This window comes from Lonchura striata, chromosome 10 (genome assembly GCF_046129695.1).
Source record: "Lonchura striata isolate bLonStr1 chromosome 10, bLonStr1.mat, whole genome shotgun sequence".
Taxonomy (NCBI): domain Eukaryota; kingdom Metazoa; phylum Chordata; class Aves; order Passeriformes; family Estrildidae; genus Lonchura; species Lonchura striata.
Genome location: NC_134612.1, coordinates 14,880,022 through 14,901,828, shown reverse-complemented (window position 1 = coordinate 14,901,828; position 21,807 = coordinate 14,880,022). Strand labels below are relative to the sequence as shown.

Below are 21,807 nucleotides of genomic sequence, written 5' to 3'. Positions count from 1 at the left end.
GAATAATTGACTGGGACTGTAAACAAAAATCAGGTGTTAGAGAAACACTGGTGGCCACCTTGGGGCTACTGAAGTTATGCATTAAAAGCAAGTTTAAACTTGTGACACAATTATTGCTGATGTTACATGGGATGCTAGTGCAGCTTACAGGAAGTTCAAGCTGCTGGTGCATGCCCCAGAAGAATTTCTGCTTCTCAAGATCTGGGAAATCAGGTGTGCTGCCTTTCTAAGAACTCCTGCCCATGAAAGTGCATGGTGTACTAGATTGATGCAAATTGATAAATAATGTCATAAATTTTTAAGACAGCTGGAAGTGTACTGTTGTGTTTTTGAAAGTGATTGATTGTTTGAGGTGTCTTGTGAGACATCTTAAAAGAGTAACTCTAAAAAAAAAAAAAAAAAAACAGAAGGATATGAATATATCAAATCTGCAAACACATCTGAGATCTCTGCATTGTATACACTTCTTTTTACCTCTTTTTTTTAACCCATCAGAAAGAGCCCTGTTCAGCTGAGCAGGTCTGTGAGGAATTGCTCTTTCATGTGTTGGAGTGTCTGAGCAGCTGTCGGGGAACTTTGCCCCCAGGCACTTGTCCTGTAGTAGCCAGGTGTCACCAAACACACTCTGACTGAAGTCCGCAGCAGTTACCTTGCACAGCAGCCTTGCGGGTGTGAAAACAAGTCTCAGATCAAGATATCTCAAAGGACTCTGGAGCATTTGCTTTGTGTTTTTAGTTTTGTTTGTTTCCAGTGTTACCTTTGAACACTGGCAGAAAAGTTGATTCTGAGAGCCCTGATGCTCCTTGTTGTCTTAACTTGTGTAATTGTCAGGGTTTTGCATTACTTAGTGTTTCTGTGGGTCTCATTTTTCCAGCATCAAGTACTGATATATCTTCTGATTCTTGGGTACACTTTTCTGTGTTTTAGAGTTATGTTTTACAATATGTGTATTTTGCTAAAGGCCTCTAATTTAACAACTAGAGTAATTAGGAAATACAAATGGCATCATACTGCTGTATTACAACTCTTTTGCTGGCCGAGTGAAGGCATTGTGGGTTTTCTTCCTGCCTGATAAACCAGCTATTTGTAATTGCTATACAGACACATGTTTGATGAAGTATTTGCTACCCTATATTATTATTGTAAGTTATATTATTTCTTTGTTGGCATTTTTGCTGAATTGTGCTGAAAACTGGGTTAAGAAACTTAAAGCACAGATACTCAAGAGTTAAGAATCAAATAGAAAAATTACTTAAATTCTGACAAACTGTGCTTGTGTGGTTGTTTAGAGGGGGCTGGGTTTGGAATAGACCTCCTGTACAAAAAGGCTGCTCCTCTGCCTTCTGAACCATTCCTTTAGAGGATCCACAGGAGACCCCTGGTACCTGGTTCATGTTTTACTAATCCTGCCCTTGCAGTCTTAAGTAACTGGTACTAGGACTGTCGGTCTTGTCATCTCCATATGAATGTAAACCCTTCTGCAAACATCAGGGAGAGAGGGCTTCAGATGTTAATCTGGCCAGTAGGAAGGGCACAGGAAGGATCTGAGCAATGGGTCCTTGAAAACATTTGGAAATACTCCAGTGGTACCGGGTTATTCTTTAACACTTCAGACAGCAAAGGGACAATTAATTCCAGACGGTCTAGGGAGCCAAGAGTTCAACCATAAAGCTTTGTTTGGGAAGAAAGTCTGGAGAGATCATTCTCTATTTTTTGCAATTCTAAACTTGAAATAGCAATTAATTAACTCAGCTGTTGTCTTACAGGTGTAGTCAGAGTTGCCAAACTGCAGTCAGGTAGCTGATGAGTGCTGGAGGCATCATGCCACACTCCCGGACCTACAGGGGGATGCACAGAGCTGCGTGGCTCATGCCCTCCCTGGGTGTGAGGACTCACATCACACAGCCCTTCTGTTTCTGAGCAGCTTTTATCTAAGCAAAGTGTTACAGGCAGCTGCAGTTCATTGACTAATAAGAAATTAATAAAAAGGCAGCACAAATGAGGATTGCTCTGTGAAGTTACACTAAAGTTCACAGCAGCTTTTAACAGAGCTAGTGTCAGCAGTTTTGATTCTTTCTGGGAGAGAATCCTTCCTAGGCCTTCTCTTAAACCTTAAAATAAGCCAGAATGATTCAGCTGTTTTATAGCAATTGCTATTAAATTTCAGGAAATGTGCACTTGGCATGTGCTGTACCCACCTGTATAGTGTACAGGCTTTGCTGTTTTAAGAGCCTGGGCTTTTAATGATGGCTTTAAGCAATTTTTGACAATGCTGAGAATGTGGCATCAAGTGACTGTCTACTCTGCCAGATTAACTGCTTCCCTTGAATCTCCTGCTTCCTGAGCCCCAGGTATAGGGAATACACAGACCACAGAGCAAGGATGTGTTTCCACAGCCCTACCCCACCCCCGTGTGCCGGTGTGTAGCAATTTAGTGAATGAAGTCTGTGGGTGGTGCCAAGGCAGTAGTGACCTCATTGGTGCCGCAGATATGTTGCAATTTCCAGGTCTGATATTTTTTTTCAAGTGTACAGGCAGTGTGAGGAGAAGCTTTCTTTTCCTGTACTCCTTACGAGGTGAGGCATGCGGAGGTAAGCAGGGCTTGTTGCTGAACAGAGTGCATTGAACTGCAATTGAACACAACTGATTTTCACCTAAAACCAGGCTGGAGGGAGCATTCTTGCAGGAGCCTTGATCTCTGGGAATTTTGAAGGCTGAAAAAGAAATCACAGATCCCAAAACTTTCACCATGAAGAGCTTGAGAAATGTTTTCTATCTTCTCTTCTTTCATGCTGGTAAGTGCCCTCCAAAAGCTTTTGCTGTGCCATGGGAACTCTGTGTGATGTGAGCAGAAGGAAACTAGAACCACTTTAGAGCTAATTTCATATGGCCAGGAAAATAAACAGATTGAAGTAATAGAAAAGCAGTAGAAAGGCTGCATTGAACATCATGTATATATCTTGACTCATTGGTGTCAAATGTTGTATTTCCCCAGCACTGAATCAATTTCTGGTTCAGTGGTGTCTGTTTTTCACAACGATGAACAGTTCTGTAACACTTACTTTATAAAAATAGAAATAATTGCTTTATTTCACTTCTCGCGCTCTGTGCAACATGTTGACTTACTCCTGTCACTCGCAAATTGTATTGGTGAGTGCTTGTAATTTCACAAGAGGTGTAAGCACTTTTTCTGAAGCAGTCTTCAGTTCTTCAGAAAACAAATGGTCCCAGTTAATTTCTGTTTTTTTTTCCATTTTTTCTTCTGTTGAAAGCCCTTGATACTGTAGTAGTAGCTGTATAAATAGCTATTTGATGTTACACAATGTGGTATCATTACTTTGAGGAGCTATTGGGATGTTTGTCAGTGATAGTTATAGGTGTGCTAGGACTGTGAGCATATTTCAAATGGAAGTTTCCAGCTTCTGCCTTTTTAAGCTTTATATATATATCTACTGATACACAGAAGGGCCAAAATTGAGAATAACCTTGGGTTCAGACATTGACCTGATGTTTTAAGCTGGTTTTCCTTGGCAGTAGGAAGAGGCTAACTGCAGGCCTTACCTGTGCTCAAGCCCGTTTCAGATTGGCTGTCTTGTAAGGAAGAAGCCAGGATATTGCCCAGATCTGACTTTCCTCTAAGAACAAAATTCAGCAATTTGGAAAGGGACCAATAAACACTTGGTTTTGATGAGTGAGGAAAAAAACCAATGGATTCATGCCGTTTCACTATTTTGGCTGAAATACAGAGCTAAAAGAACTTTATGTTTCAGGTGTATGGCTAATGATTTTTTCATACTTTGATGCTTTACCTCCTGTGTGTCTCTATGTAAAATCAGAATGCTGAGGCTGAAAAATGGCACTTAGCATACATACACACTGAGAGACTCAGTCCCCAGTTTAATTTCTCTTTGCTTATGTTTATAAAAAGAAAACCTCAAAGTAGAAAACAGGATTTTCCTTCCACTCCCAAGGAATTAATGGTGAAAATTTCACCCCGAAAGATGAGGTAGTACAAACACTAAGTTTTTGTGAAGTGTATTTTTACCATGACCTGTTGTAGCTTTCTCCCAACCGTCTTGGTTCTCAGAATTCTTGCAACTCAGAGGTGGGCAGTTGTTTCCCCCTCTTCTGGCATATGCTGCCATGAAAGCTTCCTGTAAGCTTTCCAAGTCTGACTTAGTGTTTGTTGACAGCAGTAGAGTTGGCTCTGTCCCAGAGGAGCAGCAAGCCAGGCCCACTGTTTCAGTATTGGATCTTTTGGCATCAACAGGCTTGTTTAGTCTGCAGGCACTAAGTCAGAGGATGTGCACGGAGCACTGTCGGGTGCTATCGGAGTCATTTTTAACTTGCACTGTCAGATGTGGCATCTCGGCTGCATGGCACTGGGGGGGAAGCAGAGGGCCATTTAGAGGTATTAGAAAACCACATGATAAATGGTTTACAGCAGACTCCAGCTTAAAAATGGAAATTGTAGACAAGCAGTGGAATGTTGTGTCCCTGCTTACGAAAATGACCGTGCCTGTTTGTCCCACGCCTGCGTTTCCATTTCACCGCACTGTCTGCGCACGATGACCTCTCCCTGCAAAAGCAACCAAGTGTTTGTAGCTTTGGCACTTAGGAGGGTGACATTTAGGCCTCTGAAAGGCACCTTTCTTTCCTAATTAATGGAAATCTCCACAACTCAACTCGAGTCTCCTCATTCATGGCTCTGCCCTCCCCTTTTCCTGACTGTGGTTATGATCTCTTATGAAAGACTGTTTTGAAGGGCCAAGTTTACTTTTCTAGTTTTCATAACAAGCCTAGTGGCAAGGCTTTTGAGCACCTAAGGATGCTTTTATAATTCAGACCAATAAGGGCTAGTACAGGACTCCAAATACTAACTTGCAATACTCAAGAGTTGTCTTGAGTATCTTTGGTTTTTAGCATATCATTTTAGATAAAAATTTCACATGGTTTTAACTTGATTAAGATGGTGCATTCTGCAAGGTGTTTAAAATAGTCTGGATGCCCTGACCTGTTCCATGGTACCCATGTTTCTTATGTCAGAAACAAGTGCCATTGGATTTCAGTGTCTCAGTCTGATCTTGTGGTCAGTCAAAAAAAAAACTTCAGTATTCATGTTAATTGGATTGATAGTGGGAATCACCTCGAAGGACTCACAGTGAAATGAGCCCTGATTTTTTCTGTTTGGAGGGAGAAGCAGAATGAAAGTTTGTCTCTAAATGGTAAGTTCTGTTACAAAAGCTCAGATGGGTTTTGTAATATTCTCTCTTGGTGCTGTGTTTGCAGCTCTCGGCCTGGAGCGTGTCCGGTGGTGCACGGTGTCTGAACCAGAACTTTCCAAGTGTAATGGCATGAGCAAGGCCTTCAGGGAGGCTGGCATCCTTCCCCCTCTGGAGTGTACAGCAGGGGGCTCAGCTGCTAACTGTACCCAGATGATCAAGGTGAGCTGTGAGTGACACCAGTGTCATTAGTTTAATTTCTTCATGTGCCTAATAATAATCCCCTGGCAAGGTGCACTGTTCTGTGGTGAATGTGTGGCCCTCCAGGCAGCTGGAGGGCATTCCTGGCATTCATGGCTCTGACATCAAGGCATATCTTTTTTAAGATTAAAAAAGCACAGAAATATACATATGGACTTGAATGTCAGAATGGCCCCATGTCATCTGTTTGGCTGCTCACTGAGTCTTTAGGAACACAGCTAAGGTCTTAAATATTTCCTCCCAAATAGTAATCTTTGATTTGAGAATTGTGTCAGATTTATTTAGCAGATATTTAAGAAAGGATGGAGCTACAAGATGCAGACAGTAGTTAAAGCTGTGCTGCTTAGCCTCTAAGTAGATTGTATTTCGATAAACTCTGGATCAGACTCCCATTTCAGGGTCCTGTTATGGAAATTGCTGCATAAACAGATGAGCTGAGAGTAATCAAATCAAATCTCCCAATACTGAGTACAAGAGAAAGGCAAAGCAGCAAGTGGGGTGAGCAAAGGGCAAACTTCTGTATTAAGCTGTATTAATTCAGCTGTCCAGAGTGTGCTCAGCTTCCAAAAAGAGTGTGCCTCTGGGGAAAGCTTTAAAGACTGTGAACATGTGAATTTGCAAAATGATGTATGCAAAAGAATTCCTTCCTTTTGAGGGGGAGGAGGTAAAAAGTGGATGTTGGAAGAAGCGTGGAGGCAGGTAATCATGGTTGTCATCACTGGCAGAGTGTGGGGGAAGGGAAGGCTGGCTGGCTGTGCTAATAAAGAATGTTCTTTGTACATATGCCTGAGAACTGGGTTTTTGTGGAGATGCAGCCTGTCAAGGTCAAGAGGTTCAGAGAAAGAAAAGGAGATCTGAAAGAATAGTTTGAAAGGAGATGAGGCAGATGATTATGTGGCTAGAAAAAAATGAACAGATTTCAAGAACTGATATCTTGTAATTTTTGTCAGTGAAGCAGAATGGCTGTCTGGTTCCTAAGACTACCTTGCTGGCTCCTGATAAATGCTGTTCTTGAACAAGGGTGTCAGGCTGTATTGAAGAATGCTGAGAGCAGATACCAATACAGATGTGGATCTCACCTTGGGAATAGCCAGGGCATACTAATGTCAGATCTTCTCCAAACCACTTGGCTGATTGCATTGCACAGAGGGAGCTGTTAGATTCTGCAAAGCAGATTATACAAAGGGCTGATGATTGTCTGCTTCTGAAATATAGAGCTCACAGAATTGCATTTGCAAGCCCTTGGAAATAGCAGGCAGGCAGACAGCAGGAGTAAGTTGCTTTCTGATAAAATGAATTTTCACTGTAAGGCTTCAGACAAGACTTTGTCTTTTAGATCTCCTTTTTGCTTTTTTCCCCTTGTGCTAATAATCTACTAAATAATCAAGCCAGCCTACTCTGTGTAGGACTGTGTGGAATCCCTGAGCTGGCATCTGCACTGAACTCTGATCCTTGAGGCCAAGAAGGGAGCAGGACACAGTGGCTGAAGAGGCAGATGCTGTTTTGTAGCTCCATGACTTGGACTTCGACCTGTGTATGTGTTGGCACATGGATAAGGAAAAGACGGTTTTGATTGAAGATGTGTAACAGTTAAGAAATATCTAATATTTAACTAGGGAAGCTGACAATATTGAATATGACCAGACCTGATTCTCAGCAGGTCTTTAAAACACTTATGTAGGTAATTCTGAAATGTTGTGACACAAAGAATTAAACTTCCTCTGAAAACAACGAAGAGAGAATTACTATCATACGTATACTTACTAAAAAATTGTGGGTGAGTCCCATGCTTTTGCTAAATTTATTGGCAAATACTTGCTGAAAAAAAATGCCCATGTTGCTGTTCATATGTCACCTCAGCAATAATTGTGTGTTATTTAAAACTACTTTATGCTAAAAACAACAGTAGACCTTTTTTTTGTCTTGTGCTAGTTTTACAAAAGCTATTTATCAGAGGCTTCATGTCTAAACAGAGCTCAAAGACTCTGCTTTTCAGTCAGAAAAGTGCTATTTCCTATGAAAATATGGCCATATAACATACCTCATGGTTTCTGTGGTCAGCCCTTTCCATTTTATCTGATCTACTTTTGGTCCATCACCAATTCTAGAAGCTCATTTTGTTCCCCCTGAAGGCAAGAGCCTTCTAACTCCCACCTCCTCTTCTGTCAGGTGTCCCTCCTGAACCACAGATTGTATTTAATTCCTACAGTGTGCTGTGCTCTGACCCTCACCAGTGGAGGTGTTATTCAGAAAGATTGTGTCTGTTCTTTAAGATGCAAATATCTCCCAACCCCAAATCCACTTCAAGTTCCCTTGGATTTCTTCAGCTCTCATTCATGAGAAGCAGCTCTCAGGACTCTATTGTTTCAGCTGATTAATGAATATAATCTTTTTTTTTTTTTCTTCAAGCCAAACAAGTAAAAGATTTCAAATTACATGGCAACTTCAAATCTGGTTTAGATGTCACCATCGACATATTACCTGTGCTCCACACATTCCCTTAAAAAATGTTCAAGCTCTTTATGTGGTTCAGCCTGTGGGAAGTTGCCGTGGTGTGCTAGGCAGTCCCAGCCCTGCCCTGATCATGCTTTGCAAGCTCCCAAGGCATGGAGAAACTAAATGACCCCCTCCATGGCCAAACCAGAGGTTAAGCAAACTAAGGAGAAACTTGGAATTAGCTTAGAAATGCAGAATGTCACACTGCTGATTATTTTCTCGGCAGTATGTTGTCTCAGTGTGAAATGCCCTCTCCTGGCTCTCACAGAGGGAGCTGATCCTGCTGCCAGGGGTGTTACAGCAGTTCTGGCCCTGCTGCTGGAGGAGCCCCCATCCTGTGCTCTCCAGAGCAATCCTGCAGCTGTAGCAGGATTCCAGCAATTCCAGGTGTTACAGTCAACAGAAAATACCTGGTGTTACTGGCCACCTTCCTGAAAGTGGATGCCTCAGATTTGTATCCTCCCAGTTTGAACAGTCTTCTTAGATGCTTTCCTCCTTCTCAGGAACCCATTGCCACCTTCTCTCCCACTCACAAAATGACTTGAGCTGAGCTACAAGCCAGCAGTCTGTAGGGTGCTTTGGAGTGCACTTTGGCATTCAGATTTTGTAGCCCCAAAAAATATTATTTTGAGCTATCTGTGTATGATCTAAATATGTATTTATTTTGTTTAAATCTTCAAGCTTTGAGGCACAAGCTACAGAGGTGAATGAAACTTTTAATTGCTGGGCTTTAAGATCCTGCAGAGAGCTGCAGCATCTATTTCTAAGGTTCCTATGAACTATTAAGACTGGTGAAGCCATGATTGTGCAGGGCTGGTTTCTGCATTGCTTCTGCTGGAAGGCAGTTTTGGAGGTCTAAAATCCCTCTTGGTAAGAGTTGTTCAGAAATGTGTGTGCCCTTAAAATAATTGGAAAAAAGAAAACAGAAATGCATATTAACTAAGGGCCTCTTCTAAATGCATGGGTACTCTGGTTGTTGATAACGACTGATAATTAAGCTTTAACATGTATTGTGCCCTTGTGTGTGCACAGGATGACTTGGCAGATGCAGTGACCCTGGATGGCCGTTTGATTTTCCAGGCTGGAAGGGAGCATGGTCTGAAACCTGTGGTTGGGGAAGTATATGATCAAGGTATATTCTGACTAAATACCTTTTAGATTACTTAAAATGCATAAGAAAGATCTTGCATTTACTGTTTGTATTTTTATTTGGAGTCTTCTTGAAGACTCTAAACAGTGGGTAGTGATCAGCATCCCTCTTGGTTGCTCCTGCCTGTACCAGACAGGGGAAATAGACACAGGGCTGTGACAAAGTCTGTCCTGAAGCATTTAGGTCAGAGTAGCTGTTCCTGAAATAAGTTTGTTGGGCTGTTTTTTGTTTGTTTTTTTACTGTCTCTCTGCTTTTTGTGTTCTCTTAGATTAATGAATTGCTAAACACAAATCACTAGGTTTATCTCTCAGTCCTATACATTAGAAAAATTAGATTTTGTTTTTACTAATGTATGATAACCTGCTGGAAGAAAGGAAGTACTAGGTTATGCTTCTTGTCTGGATGACCTTAAGCTTTGAGTTCCTTTCAAGGCAGAGACAATAATTCAGTGGTGATTTGTTATCATGACTAAGGGCTCAGTATCAACACATTTGTGTAGTTCAGAGCTCGATGATGCCCCCCCCAACTTTAAGATGTAAAGGAAGGGAGAGCTCTGGAAGCAGTTTGCTGGCAGTGCTGTCCCATCACTCTATTGTGAGATGGAGCTGGATTTGTTTTGTAGCTGGGTCTTAGTGTTACCTGGCCAAAGGCATCTTCAGAAGTTGCTGTTGGGATCAGGCCATAGCATCTTGGATCATGTGCAGCAGTCCCCCACCCTGTTAAAATTATCATGACTCTGGTGAGGGACCTGTACTTTGGCTTCTCAAAACCAAATGGGCCTCAGGACCCAGAGGCTGACTATTTCCATTAGTCAGGTTATGAGCTCAAATCAGAGAAAAATGGAAGAAATGTAATGATTTCTAATCTAAATAAAGTCAGATTGAATGACCTTATGATCACTTCAAACCCTCAGCTCTTGACTGAGTTATATTAAACTGTAAAAAAAAGATAATGAAATCAGCTGTGATGCTCCAGAGACATCAGTTGACTCTGCTGTAACAAAATTAAGATCCACTATGGAGCAAATTATATTGGTTTCAATTCAATCCAGATATATTTAGAGTCATAGAAAGCTTCTTTCTGAAAAGGAACCTCACTTTCAAAGCAGAGTGACCTCCATAGTTAGAACAGATTGCCTGTGGACTAAGACAATTCATATTGAAAAAGTTATGGGGTACATTGATTCAAAGTCAGCAGGGTCTCAGCAAGGATGTGAACACAGTGACTTCCTTGTGGGTAGGGCAGGCACAGGAGTCCAAAACTCAGTGTATGTCACTGTAATGCTGCTGTGGGGCTATACTCAGGTTGTTTCTCTTTGTTCCTGTGCTGCAGAGATTGGAACTTCCTATTATGCTGTGGCTGTGGTAAAGAGAAGCTCCAACATCACCATCAAGAGCTTGAAGGGAGCGCGCTCCTGTCACACCGGCATCAACAGGACTGCGGGCTGGGATGTGCCAGTGGGGTACCTCACTGACACTGGGCACCTGGCAGCAGTGGCATGTGACCTTCCCAAAGGCAAGAGTTACAGGGCAAAGATCCCTTCAGCAATGCTCTCCCAATGGCCTTGGCATCCTCTGTGTGTGTACAGAAATGTGTGACTCAGCTGTTGTTTTGTTCTTTGACTTTGATGCTCCTTGTAGGATCATAATCTAGGTCTAATGAAGACTGCAGGGTTTTTGATTGTTTTAAACTTGGAAACTATCTTTTAAGAGGAAAATAACTTGTGCCTTCTGAATCTTTTTAGAGATGTTCTGTGTGGATGTGTTAAAATGAAATTGATCTTGTTTATTCATTGCTAAAAATGCCTCATTCTAATTTTGCATTTAGCTGTAAGTGACTATTTCAATGCAAGTTGTGTTCCTGGAGCAAATGGTGTGAACTATCCCAAATCCCTCTGTCAGCTCTGCAAAGGGGACTCAGTAGGACAGAACAAATGTGAACGAAATTCCCAAGAGCAATACTATGACTACAGTGGGGCTTTCAGGTAAAAATCATATCTGTCAATTTTTTTATTGCTGTACCTTCTCCATAGTCATCGTGTTCAGGCCTCACTGACAAGAAATTGAAACCACAGCTTTCAGTTGATCTTGTTAGAAAATCTATAGTTTTGTTAGGATAGCTATGCTTTTAATCTGACTGATCAAAAGTAATTCTTAACCCACTGTTTCAGGTATTAATACCTGGATATTAAAACCAAACAGATATTTAGCACATATACTGGGCAGGGAAAGCTGCTATTTGCTTTGTCCAGCAGCTGTTGATACAATCTGAGTGTTTCAGCAAGCCTTACTGACTTATCTTTCCCAATGAAATCTGATGATCTTTGGAGCCTGAGAGCTGAACTGCTGCCTTACTTGGCTATTTCAGTTATCCCACCTAACTGCTCTGAATTATTGAGTTGCTCTGCCCTCCATTTTTGCAAACCAATCTTTATTTTCTTCCTTCTCATCTGTGTGCTGTGTTTGCAGCTCCCAGTCCCCGGGTCATAGCATTAACAAGGGCAGAATTTACTTATGAGAAGCACTTGCTCCTCCCTGTGTATTCCCCAAAGGACTGTGTGACTGCCTTAGACACAGAACTGTGCTGGACAAAGAAGGTCATGGTGTTTGTCCCAGGCAGCACTGAACATGTTGTTCATATTCACCAGATGACAATGATAGTTTACTTCATGCTCCAACAGCCTCTAGTCTCTGCCTTGAGCAAAACTCTCAGCACAAGGAAATAGGTCAGTGTCTGTGGCTGATGGAACGGAGCACAGAGCCCTCAGGCTGTCAGCTGGCAGTGGCCAGAGCACAGTGGTTTTATAATGCCTCTTTGTGGTTGGATTTATATTTTTTAGGTGTTTGGCTGAAAATGCTGGAGAGGTCGCTTTTGTGAAGCACAGCACAGTGCCTGAATATACAGATGGTGAGTAATCCTGAAGCTTGTTGAGTAATGGCTGCAAGGTCTGAAATACAGTGTTTGTAATGACAGTATAATAGCAAATCTTTGTATTTTGAATTGAGAAATCAGCAAAAAAATGCTGTAATACAGATAAAATCTGAAAACAGATAAACCCTCTGAGGTGTGCACCAGGAGATAGAGATTTTCTTTAAATGCTTGATAGTTTCAGTATAAGGTGAAAGGTGGAATCTTAACCTGCTTCTGGAAACAGTAGAAACCTGTTTTTATATAGACCTGGACTCTTAAATTGCTCCAGCCTGCCAAGGGATTCAGTGGAGACTAGGAGAGAGTTATCCTGCCTTGTCTGGCACTATGTGAAAACTACCTTGAGTATAATATTGCTTAAGTATGTCTGACGCAGGGGAAAAAAAAACAAAAAAAAGTTGTACATGACCCACAACTAGGGATGCTCTTGATACTGCTGCAGACCCTGGTACAGCTCAGTGCAGTCTCACAGATGCTATAGGACTACAGGACCACAAAGGTGCACAGGATATGCTGTGCAGGCAGGAATAGCTCAGAGATGCTCAGGAGATGGGTGTTCTGCTCCACGTGTGCAAGTGAGGCTTGGAGCAGGCTTGGAGCCAGGAGCATGGGCCCCACCTGATGCCTGTTCCTTAAGCACATCCTGGCTGGTTTCAGGGAGGAGCCTTTCTCCCTGGGCCCAGCGGCTGCGCTCCCGGGACTTCCAGCTGCTGTGTCGCGATGGCAGGAGAGCTGATGTGACAGAGTGGAGGAGCTGCCACCTGGCCCGAGTCCCCGCTCGGGCCGTGGTCGTGCGGCCTGACACAGATGGGACAGTTCTCTTCCAGCTCCTAAACCAGGGACAGGTAGGAGGCCGTTTCTTCATTGCCCCTGTGTGTTTTAGAAGGGCTCTCCCGGCTGCCTAAGCAGACTGAAAGTGGGATATCTGAGCACCTTTGGCTCTACGGGGTTTGAAGGTGTATGGGATGTCACACATCCCACATAGAGCAATGTTGTGACACGTGCTTCTTTCTTTAACATTACAGCAAAGATTTAATGGGGTGGGCGCCAAGTTTCAGATGTTTGACTCAGCAGTCTACAAGGCCCAAAATCTTCTGTTCCGAGATGCCACCACAGAGCTTGTTGCAATCACAGCTCAGAATTACCAGGCATGGCTGGGTGAGGAGTATCTTCGTGCCATGCAAGCTCTGAGCTGCAACCCCAATAGTAAGTTGTCTGTAGGTTCCTCTTTATAACCAAACAAGCAAAGACAGCTGATAACACAGATCATCTTGATTCTGCTTTATTTTCTTCTCACTTTTGGAATGTTACGGCAAGATGCCAGTCTGATCTTTGAGCATGGGCAAAGATCACTTTCGGACCTAGAAACAATATTGCATTGCAGAACATTTTCCGGTGCAAATTGGCCAACTTCATTATAAGATGCAGGCATTTTCTACCTTTTCTTGCTGTATGAGAGGCATTAATCTGGTAAGCTGCTACTGCTGCCTGGTACTTAATTTCTTACCTGCTGACAAGGGGAAATAATAATGTGCTGCTGCACAAATCCCCAGGTAGTCTATAAATATGGATGAATGGATTCCTAACAGAGGATTTCCTCCCTAAGCTGAAAGAAACCCTCAGTTGTTCTTTATTGAAGCATTATGGTCTTTCATGCTATCAGAAGAAAGTAGAAATTACTTGATGCGCATTATGGGAAAGTCAGAAACAAAAGTTGCAAGAATCTTTGCCTTAAGAAGCTTAAAAGTCCTGGCAACTGAGCCTCCCAGATGTGATCTGTGTTGTGGCAAAGCCCCTCACCTTCCTGATTTTTCTCTTTTGGGCATTGCTCTGTGACTGTCAGATGTGAGGAAGCTTGTATTCAGGGTGGCTTTTTGCTGCACTACACTAACATACTATAGCTGGATTTAATGGTCAGCTATTGTAGGAACAGTTGTTCCTTTGCTGTGGAGAGGTTTGCAGTGTGGACATAACTGCTCATCGGGGAGTGCCCTGGCTCCTGGTCAGGTGTAAGTCTGAGCTGGAGGGATGAGGAGCAACACAGAAGCAAATATTTTCAATAACATGAATGGGACACGTGACAGTGGGCAGTGTGAATCCTTGTTGTGTATTGCAAAGAAAGTGAATGTTGCATTTGCTTTTCAATTTTGTGCAGCAGTGCCAGAAAGCCTGAACTGGTGTGTTGTATCCACTGAGGAAATTTGGAAATGTGGTGAAATGGCCGTTGCCTTCAGAAAAAAGAATTTGAAGCCAGAAATTCAGTGTATTTCAGCCAAGACAAAGGAAGAGTGCATGGAGCTGATCCAGGTAGGTTGCTACAATCCTTGTGCTATAAACCAAATGAGCAGAAACTGCTCTCTGCTGGGTGAGTGAGGTTAGATATGTGCACTCCCTTTGGAGACAGGCAGGAACATTGGATTTGAAGGAGATGATCTGTAGCTCAGATGCTCTGAATGAGCCTGAACCCTGATGGTCTTCAGTTGTCATGAGGGCACTGTGTATGTGAAATCTCCTGTCCCTGTTTCACTGATGATGCTTTATGCACATTTAGGAGGTTTTCTTTAGCAGTGTGATGTTCTTTTGCTGTAAGCCTTGCCTTTCAAGTTGCCACACATGTGACCATAAAGGTGTCATCATTGTAGCAGGGAAAGTATGTGCTGGGTTTTTTCACAGAAATGGTATATTTTATTTTTCAGAAAAAGGAAAGTGATGCTGTAGTTCTGGGTGGAGCTGATATTTACACAGCTGGGAAGACATATGGCCTTGTACCAGCTGCTGGAGAAAGTTACTCTGGTAAGAAGATCCAGAAACATAAATATTGACTTTTTTTCTAGGGTGTTTGAAAACAGTACTAAAAACATAGTCCTTTGTTCCCAGCCCTGCTGGGAAATCTGTTTTCAAAGGAAATAAGAATTATTGCCCTCACATCATGGATAGAGGAGGATATGAGATTAGCTTCTGCAGCAAGGGTATTTTCATGTCCTGCTGCAGGACCAGGTTGAGTTTGTGGCAATTTTGAGTCTTGTACCTCTTCATTTGTTTTTTGAATTCTGAAAAAAAAATATTTTCAGTGGAAAAAAATAGTATTTACAAAGTCAAAATATTTTTAAGATAAGCAAAAGTACAGAAATTGCAGTAGGTTCTAGTTAGAAGCAAATCCTTCCTGTCCATGTGCCTGCTTCAGAGTCACTGATTAAGAGGGCTTGTGTCCACAGTGTCATTAAGGCAGAGTTTAAATTTGCTGCAAAACTCACAGAAGTTTTAATGCAGGTATGAAGATTTCACATAAAAATTACTTATTGAAGCAGATTTGCTGAGATACCCTACACATTGTTTTTCAGAGGAATGTATTTCTAAGAACTGCTGGGAACAAGAACACTTTCATCATCTTGTCTGTAGATTATTCAGCTCAGGTGTGCAGCAGTAACAGCTTACAGACCAGAGGTGAATGCAGCAATGTGAGCAGAAGTGAAGAGTAATTCCAAGTACACCTATGCTGCCTAACTAGCAGATTGTTGGTGCAATTGAAGTTGCCACCATATGATTGTAATGGATCCACGGATGATCACTAAGCTGTGGGAATGCATAAGGAAAGCTGTAATGTGTTGTGTTTTTTTTTTTTTATTTATTTATTTTACAAGCTAATGACAACAGCAATGTATACTATGCTGTGGTGTTAGTGAAACGAAATGCGTCCAATGCATTCACCATCAGTGACCTGAGAGGGAAGAAGTCCTGCCACACAGGATTGGGGAGAAATGCTGGATGGAATATTCCCATTGGTATACTAATTAAGAGGGGATTTATTAAGAACAGAGACTGTAATGTTCCTCAAGGTAAGACAACAGTAATACATATTAAAAAGATAGTAACAGTCTAATGATAAACTTAAATTAGGGACGTGTTTTTGATATTTCATAGCTCTATAGTAATCATATCTGTTTGTGAAGGAGTATTGTGTTTTTAATATAATGACTTGAAATTTTAAGTTTGCCGCCATTGTGGACTAGTGGAGGGGTCTGAGAAGGTTACATCTAACACAAAACTATTCCTTCCTTTATCACAAAATAATTGGCTAATTTAGGTTGGAAGGGACAGTTTGAGGTCATCTATTCCAAGGAACTGCATAAAAGGTCTGGTAGTTCATATTGCTCAGGGCTGTGTCCAGGCAGGTTCTGAGTAAGTCCTAGGACAGAGATCACACACAACCTCTCTGGACCCTGTCCCTCTACTTGACCATCACTTGTACAAAGGATTTCTTTTCTTATATCTAATTGGAATTTTTCTTCTCATAACTTTAATCTGTTGCTTCTCATCCTTTTCTCTGCACCCCTGAGAAGGAACTGGCTCTTTCTTCCTGAAAAACTCACTATATAGATGAAGAAAACAATACACTGTTAGTTGTCTTTATCTCCAGGCTGATCAAGTCCAGCTCTCAGCCCGGTAAATGCAAGTTGTGTTTCAGCCCTCTGAGCATTTTGCTGTCTTTCCACTGTATCAGCTCTGTCCATGTTCTTTTAACACTGGAAGCTCAGAGCTTGTCACAGATATCAGAGGAGAACCTTCACTTCCCTGACTGCTCCCCCAGCACATCACATTATCCCAAGCATCAGTGATACATCCCTGACCAGGATTTAATCGCATTTTCTAATTGCATTAGGGAATGAAATAATGTAGCACAACAAGAAAAAGATCTGTAAACATGGAACTCCACATTCTAATTTTGCTTGTCTACTTCTTATCTATTACCTAGGAATCTCTTTGGTTTCATTACATAGTCAGCTAAATAGTGTTCTAAAAACATTTTAAAAGTTCTAGTTTGTGAATTCCAGTAAGGCAGCTGTAACTTGTATTTCTAGTGTTCTACTGAAACCTGCATTGGTTATAACTTCATGATATTGTATCTGCCTTTTTTTTTGTGAAGAGCCCACACTTTTCACTCCTTATGTTGGTTTTGTCTTCCTCCAGCTGTGAGTGAGTTTTTCTCTGCCAGCTGTGTGCCCTCAGCTGAGCAGGACAATTACCCAGCAAAGCTCTGTCAGCTGTGTATTGGAGATGAGAGTGGAAACAACAAATGCAGTGCAAGTAGCCAAGAACGTTATTACAGCTACAGTGGAGCCTTCAGGTAACTGGTACCCACAGCTGTGACTCAGTGTGTCAGCCTCCCAAAATGCAAGGAGTGCCTGGTTTCCATCCCAGTCAGCAGACAGAGGTTATTGTTGCTGCAGCAGGTGCCATAAATGAGAGGTGGGATGTGTGTCCCCAGATGTCCTTACCAATGCAGGTTTGGCATGAGGCATTACACTGACTCATGTCACAGCTTTTGCCAGCTGCCTTGCAGACAGCCAGATGGCCAACAGCCCAACCTGTGTATCTGCACAGAGCACCCACCTTGTGAGCACCAAGTAGATCTTTGCTGGCCTCCAGTCTTGTGTAATCTAGTGGGACAGGGAGTCTGCCACTCTGCATGGGCAGGTCATCCACAGGGAGCTCTAGCAGGGAAACAGACACAATAGCCAGGATCTGGGTGCTGTAGGTCCTTGCAGAGAGTGACAGGCTCGTGACAGGGAGCCTGGAGTGTGTCTTCACTACTCTGATTCACTGGTGGCTATAGCTGAAGGTAGATTTCTGTACAACACAAACAGCTATGGCCAATGTTCAATTACCAAATCTTCTTCAAAACAAAGTATGTTAAAAATAGAAGGGGGGAAAATAATATAAAATAGAACAAGTACTTTGTGCAACAGTGTACATGTACAGATGGGGCCATACCCAAAGACTGTGAAACTAGATATGGAAGGAGTACTTCCTTTTCCTGACCTTCACCTTGGAAGGTAATGGGGCATGTAACAGCTAAAAGCCACCTTTTCCCTTCAGGGAAGAGACTTCAACAGCAGCTGCCTGGTAAATAATGAAGTGTTAGATTTTGAGAACTACTTTTTGCAAATCTATTTAGTTGAGTCCAGATGCTCTGCTGGGTACAAGCCTTGCAGGCAAACTCCAGATCCTCTGCTGCTCCCAGTCACAAGATGAATGAGCAACAAATGCTGTTACAGGCTGCGGGAGCCTTGCTCATAATTCTAAGATTGTGCATTTGATAATAGTGCCCATACAGTCAAACTTTATATGGAGATCACTTTTTTTGTTTTTGAGGGAGAAGGTGCTTAATTCATTGAGAGATGTGGGAAGTTCTAAGTATTTAAAAGGGTAGAATTTGGGTGAAAAAATGGAGGTTTGCAGTCTTCTACAAGGGAAAGGTAGATCTATCTGTGACACTTACATGATCCCCTCTGAAAGAAGAATGGATTATGGAAGGTGTTTGAGATGGACTTAAAATTCAGATTTCCAGATTACTTCAACTCTGGCTGTCTTCAGACTAATGTGATTGAGGTGTGAGAGGCCATTCAGTTTGTGTATATCCCACTGTCTGGGGCAAATTAAACTGCAGAGAGTAGTGAAAAAATGTGTTAGGAAAGCTTTTTCTGATGGGGAAATGCACTGAATAGCCCCACTGAGTCCTTGTTCTCTGTGTGACAGTGTCAGCCACATTGTGATTTACCACATTTGATTAGAACTGTTGATGTTAAACTAGGTGCAATTGAAATACATGTACTTTGGGTAACTGTTACCAGTCATAACTTTCTCTTGTATTTTGTACTGCATAAGCCATACACAGTTACAGCTTTACATCTATTTCATTGGTTTCATTATTTTGTTTTAGGAAATGCTTCTTGAAAACACTTACAGAATAAGCTACATAGGACATGGTCTTAAGATCCTTTGGCATGGTGGTCTATTTCTCCTTCAGAAAATTAGAATAAACTGAACTTAGTTCTGGAACAATTACCTTGGAAATTGCAGTTAGATTAACTGGAGATCTCCAGTGTACAGGGCTGTGAATGCTGCACTGAAGATCTTCTGTTTCTTGACTTATCTAAAATTGGTCTGTCTTGTTGTTTTCCGCACTGCTTTTAATATTTTTTTTCTACTCTATTCCACTCTTGAAATTTGTACTTCAGTATTTTTTATTATTTTCTCTCCATCTAAGATGCTAAATTTCTCTGGTTCTTCTTAATAACTTTGGGTCCAGTACATTTCCTTGCAGGAATGCCTGTAAAAATATTTCATTCTAAACCTATGAGTTATTAAAAAAATGTGGTTCACCTAAAGATGCTTTGAATTGAAAGCATTTATATCTTTGACTTCCTTTAGGTGCCTGGTAGAGGATTCTGGGGATGTGGCCTTTGTGAAGCACTCGACAGTGTTTGAGAACACAGATGGTACTTAGTTTTACGTGTTTCTATATTATAATTCAGGTTTTTTTTTCTTGCTTTAAAGCATTAATTGCTTGGCAATGACCAGTTTCTTTTTTTCAGGTAAAAACAGTGCTAGTTGGGCCCAAAAGTTGAAGTCCAGTGATTTCCAGTTACTGTGTCCAAATGGTGCCCGTGCTGAAGTCACCCAGTTTGCTGATTGTCACCTGGCTCAGGTGCCAGCTCAGGCCGTTATGGTTCACCCAGATGTCAATGTTTTTGCTCTATATGGACTGCTGGACAGAGCCCAGGTACTAATAATCCATTTATTTTTAGGGGGGAGTTATATATGGTCTTACACAGTCCAAGGATAAAGACAATAGGACCACGCTGCCTTATCCTGCCTCATGGCACTGGCAGAATGTGCACAGCCCTGTTGGGAGTGTGGCAAGAAGGTAAAGTACAGCCCATGTAATGTGCCCAGTAAAACCACCCTGGTGCACAAGGGATTTCAACTTTTTGCCTAGCCACTGGTTGCAGTAGTAATTTGATGGAGCTTAAGGTGTTTTCTCATGGCTGTCCCCTGTTTCTGTGTTGTGCCAATGCTTCTCCATTCTGGAATTTTCCTTGGAATGCAGTAGAACTTTGCTGGGTTTTTTTATGCTGCAGCCATGTGCATGGTAAACCATGCAGGCAGAGTGTGCCTGGCTGCCACAGCAAGGTTCCTTCTTCTCCATCCTGAAGTTAATTAGTTCAAAATTGAGACTGAGCAGTATCTCCATGCTCGGCTTCAGTCATGTCTGTAACTCCTGGGCAGCCAAACCCTATATTGCATAACAATATTGAGGCAAGAGAATTTTTTAAAAACTACAGCTCTTTTTCCAGAGAGTAACTAAAAACGCAAAATCACAAATGCTGTTCTTGTAATTGCCAGTGGCAGAATTCTGTATCTGATCTACTGAAGCGTCTCAAAGCAAATGTGTAAGAGAGATTCTGCAAATGTGTATGAATTTTTCATCTACAGAATGGTTCCTGTCATCTTTCATGTTATATGACAGGATTATGGCACTTCATCTTGCAAAATACTGAGAATTTTTCATTATTTTTAGGTCTACTTTGGAAACAGCAGCAATGGAAATGGATTCAAAATGTTTGATTCTTCAACTTTTCAGGGAAAAGACTTGATTTTTAAGGATTCTGCTGTTGGAATTGTGCCAGTGAAAGAGAGGAGGACATACACAGAATGGCTGGGGAGTGAATATATTGAGTCCCTTGAAGGGATGCAAACACCCCAGTGCTCTGGGGCAGGTAATAAGGTAACACAGTACTTGTTCATGGCTACTGTCATTCCCCTGCTTGTTTTATGTCAGATACAATGCTTGGACTAACACAGTCCAAGTGGGAACTTCCAGGCCACCTCTGCTCCTGCCACCTTCTCTTCAGAAAAGCTGCTGTCTGGATAACATGCTGTGCTACCATGTGAATGCCTCTTCCTGCCTCTTTGCAGAGCAAGTGCCAACAGCATCTGCTCATCAGGGAGTGGGGTAGGGCTGGAAGCTGCCCCTGTCTGTGTGGATGGGGTGGAATTTGGGGCAGAAACCAGCAATACAGTATCAACATGGTTTACAAGATCAGTCTAAAACTGGAGCATCTCTGCCATTGTTGCTGATACTGAACCACCCAGGATTCCCAAGAACTGTTAGATGGATTCAGCGTTTCTGACCTATAGAAGAATTTTCAGAACTCTCTTGTGTAGTGAATTCTCTCTCTAGCGGCCTCTTGGCTGGCTATGCTCCGACTCCACATCCCGGCTTTACCCATCCTACTCTGCTTCTCCTGAGCTCTGCTGCCACAGAGGTAAGTGCACAGAGAATAGACAGGCTGTGAATAAAGACCAGTCCAGCTTCTGCCATGGACAAAGTCTTCTACCTTCCAGCAGAAGAAAGTAGGGGAAATTTCCAAAGTCACTGGATGAAAAAGAAGCCCAGAGAGACTGGAAGGGGGATTACCCTTTGACAGAGAAAAAAACAAAGCCAAACACAAGCATCCACTGAGTTGACTGACTTTCCATATCCAGTGCTCTCATGGCTGGCCAGAGATGTCCTGTGATCTTCAGTTTGATGCAGCCTTCATCAAGAACTTCATGACTGTCCTTCCACATGGGGCAATGCCTTGTGCATGAAATTTGTATTTGCTGTAGGTGAAACAAAGTACTTCACTTCTGAGTAGCCTTTTCTACTGGCTGTAGTATTCAGGTTTTATTTTTATCCATAGCTGCACTAACCACAGATATTGCTGTGCTGCTGGCAGGCACTGTCTTTCCGACTGTAGAGACCACCTCATGATCCTGGGATGAACGGATACGTAGTGTAATAAAATCCTGGTAAAGCCAGATAGCAATCACATAAATAAGTGAAAATAGCAAATAAATATGAAAAGTAATCACACTTTAACCAGCTTGGTAGCTAAACTACTGCTTTTCTGGGATGTGAACAT

The 21,807-nt window shown here is 42.1% G+C and overlaps 1 protein-coding gene across 1 annotated transcript; it reads left to right on the top strand.

The window, feature by feature from the left end:
• Positions 1-60: 60 nt before the first annotated feature.
• MELTF (melanotransferrin) lies at positions 61-21,758 on the top strand. Its single transcript, XM_021536903.3, has 14 exons — positions 61-5,444; positions 9,012-9,111; positions 10,463-10,645; positions 10,958-11,114; positions 11,970-12,037; positions 12,716-12,903; positions 13,084-13,264; positions 14,214-14,365; positions 14,755-14,851; positions 15,700-15,894; positions 17,027-17,183; positions 19,271-19,338; positions 19,435-19,622; positions 20,421-21,758. Exons 1-14 carry the CDS (start codon positions 5,223-5,225, stop codon positions 20,697-20,699), a joined length of 2,235 nt encoding a protein of 744 aa, XP_021392578.2. The 5' UTR covers positions 61-5,222; the 3' UTR covers positions 20,700-21,758.
• The last annotated feature ends 49 nt before the right edge of the window (positions 21,759-21,807 follow it).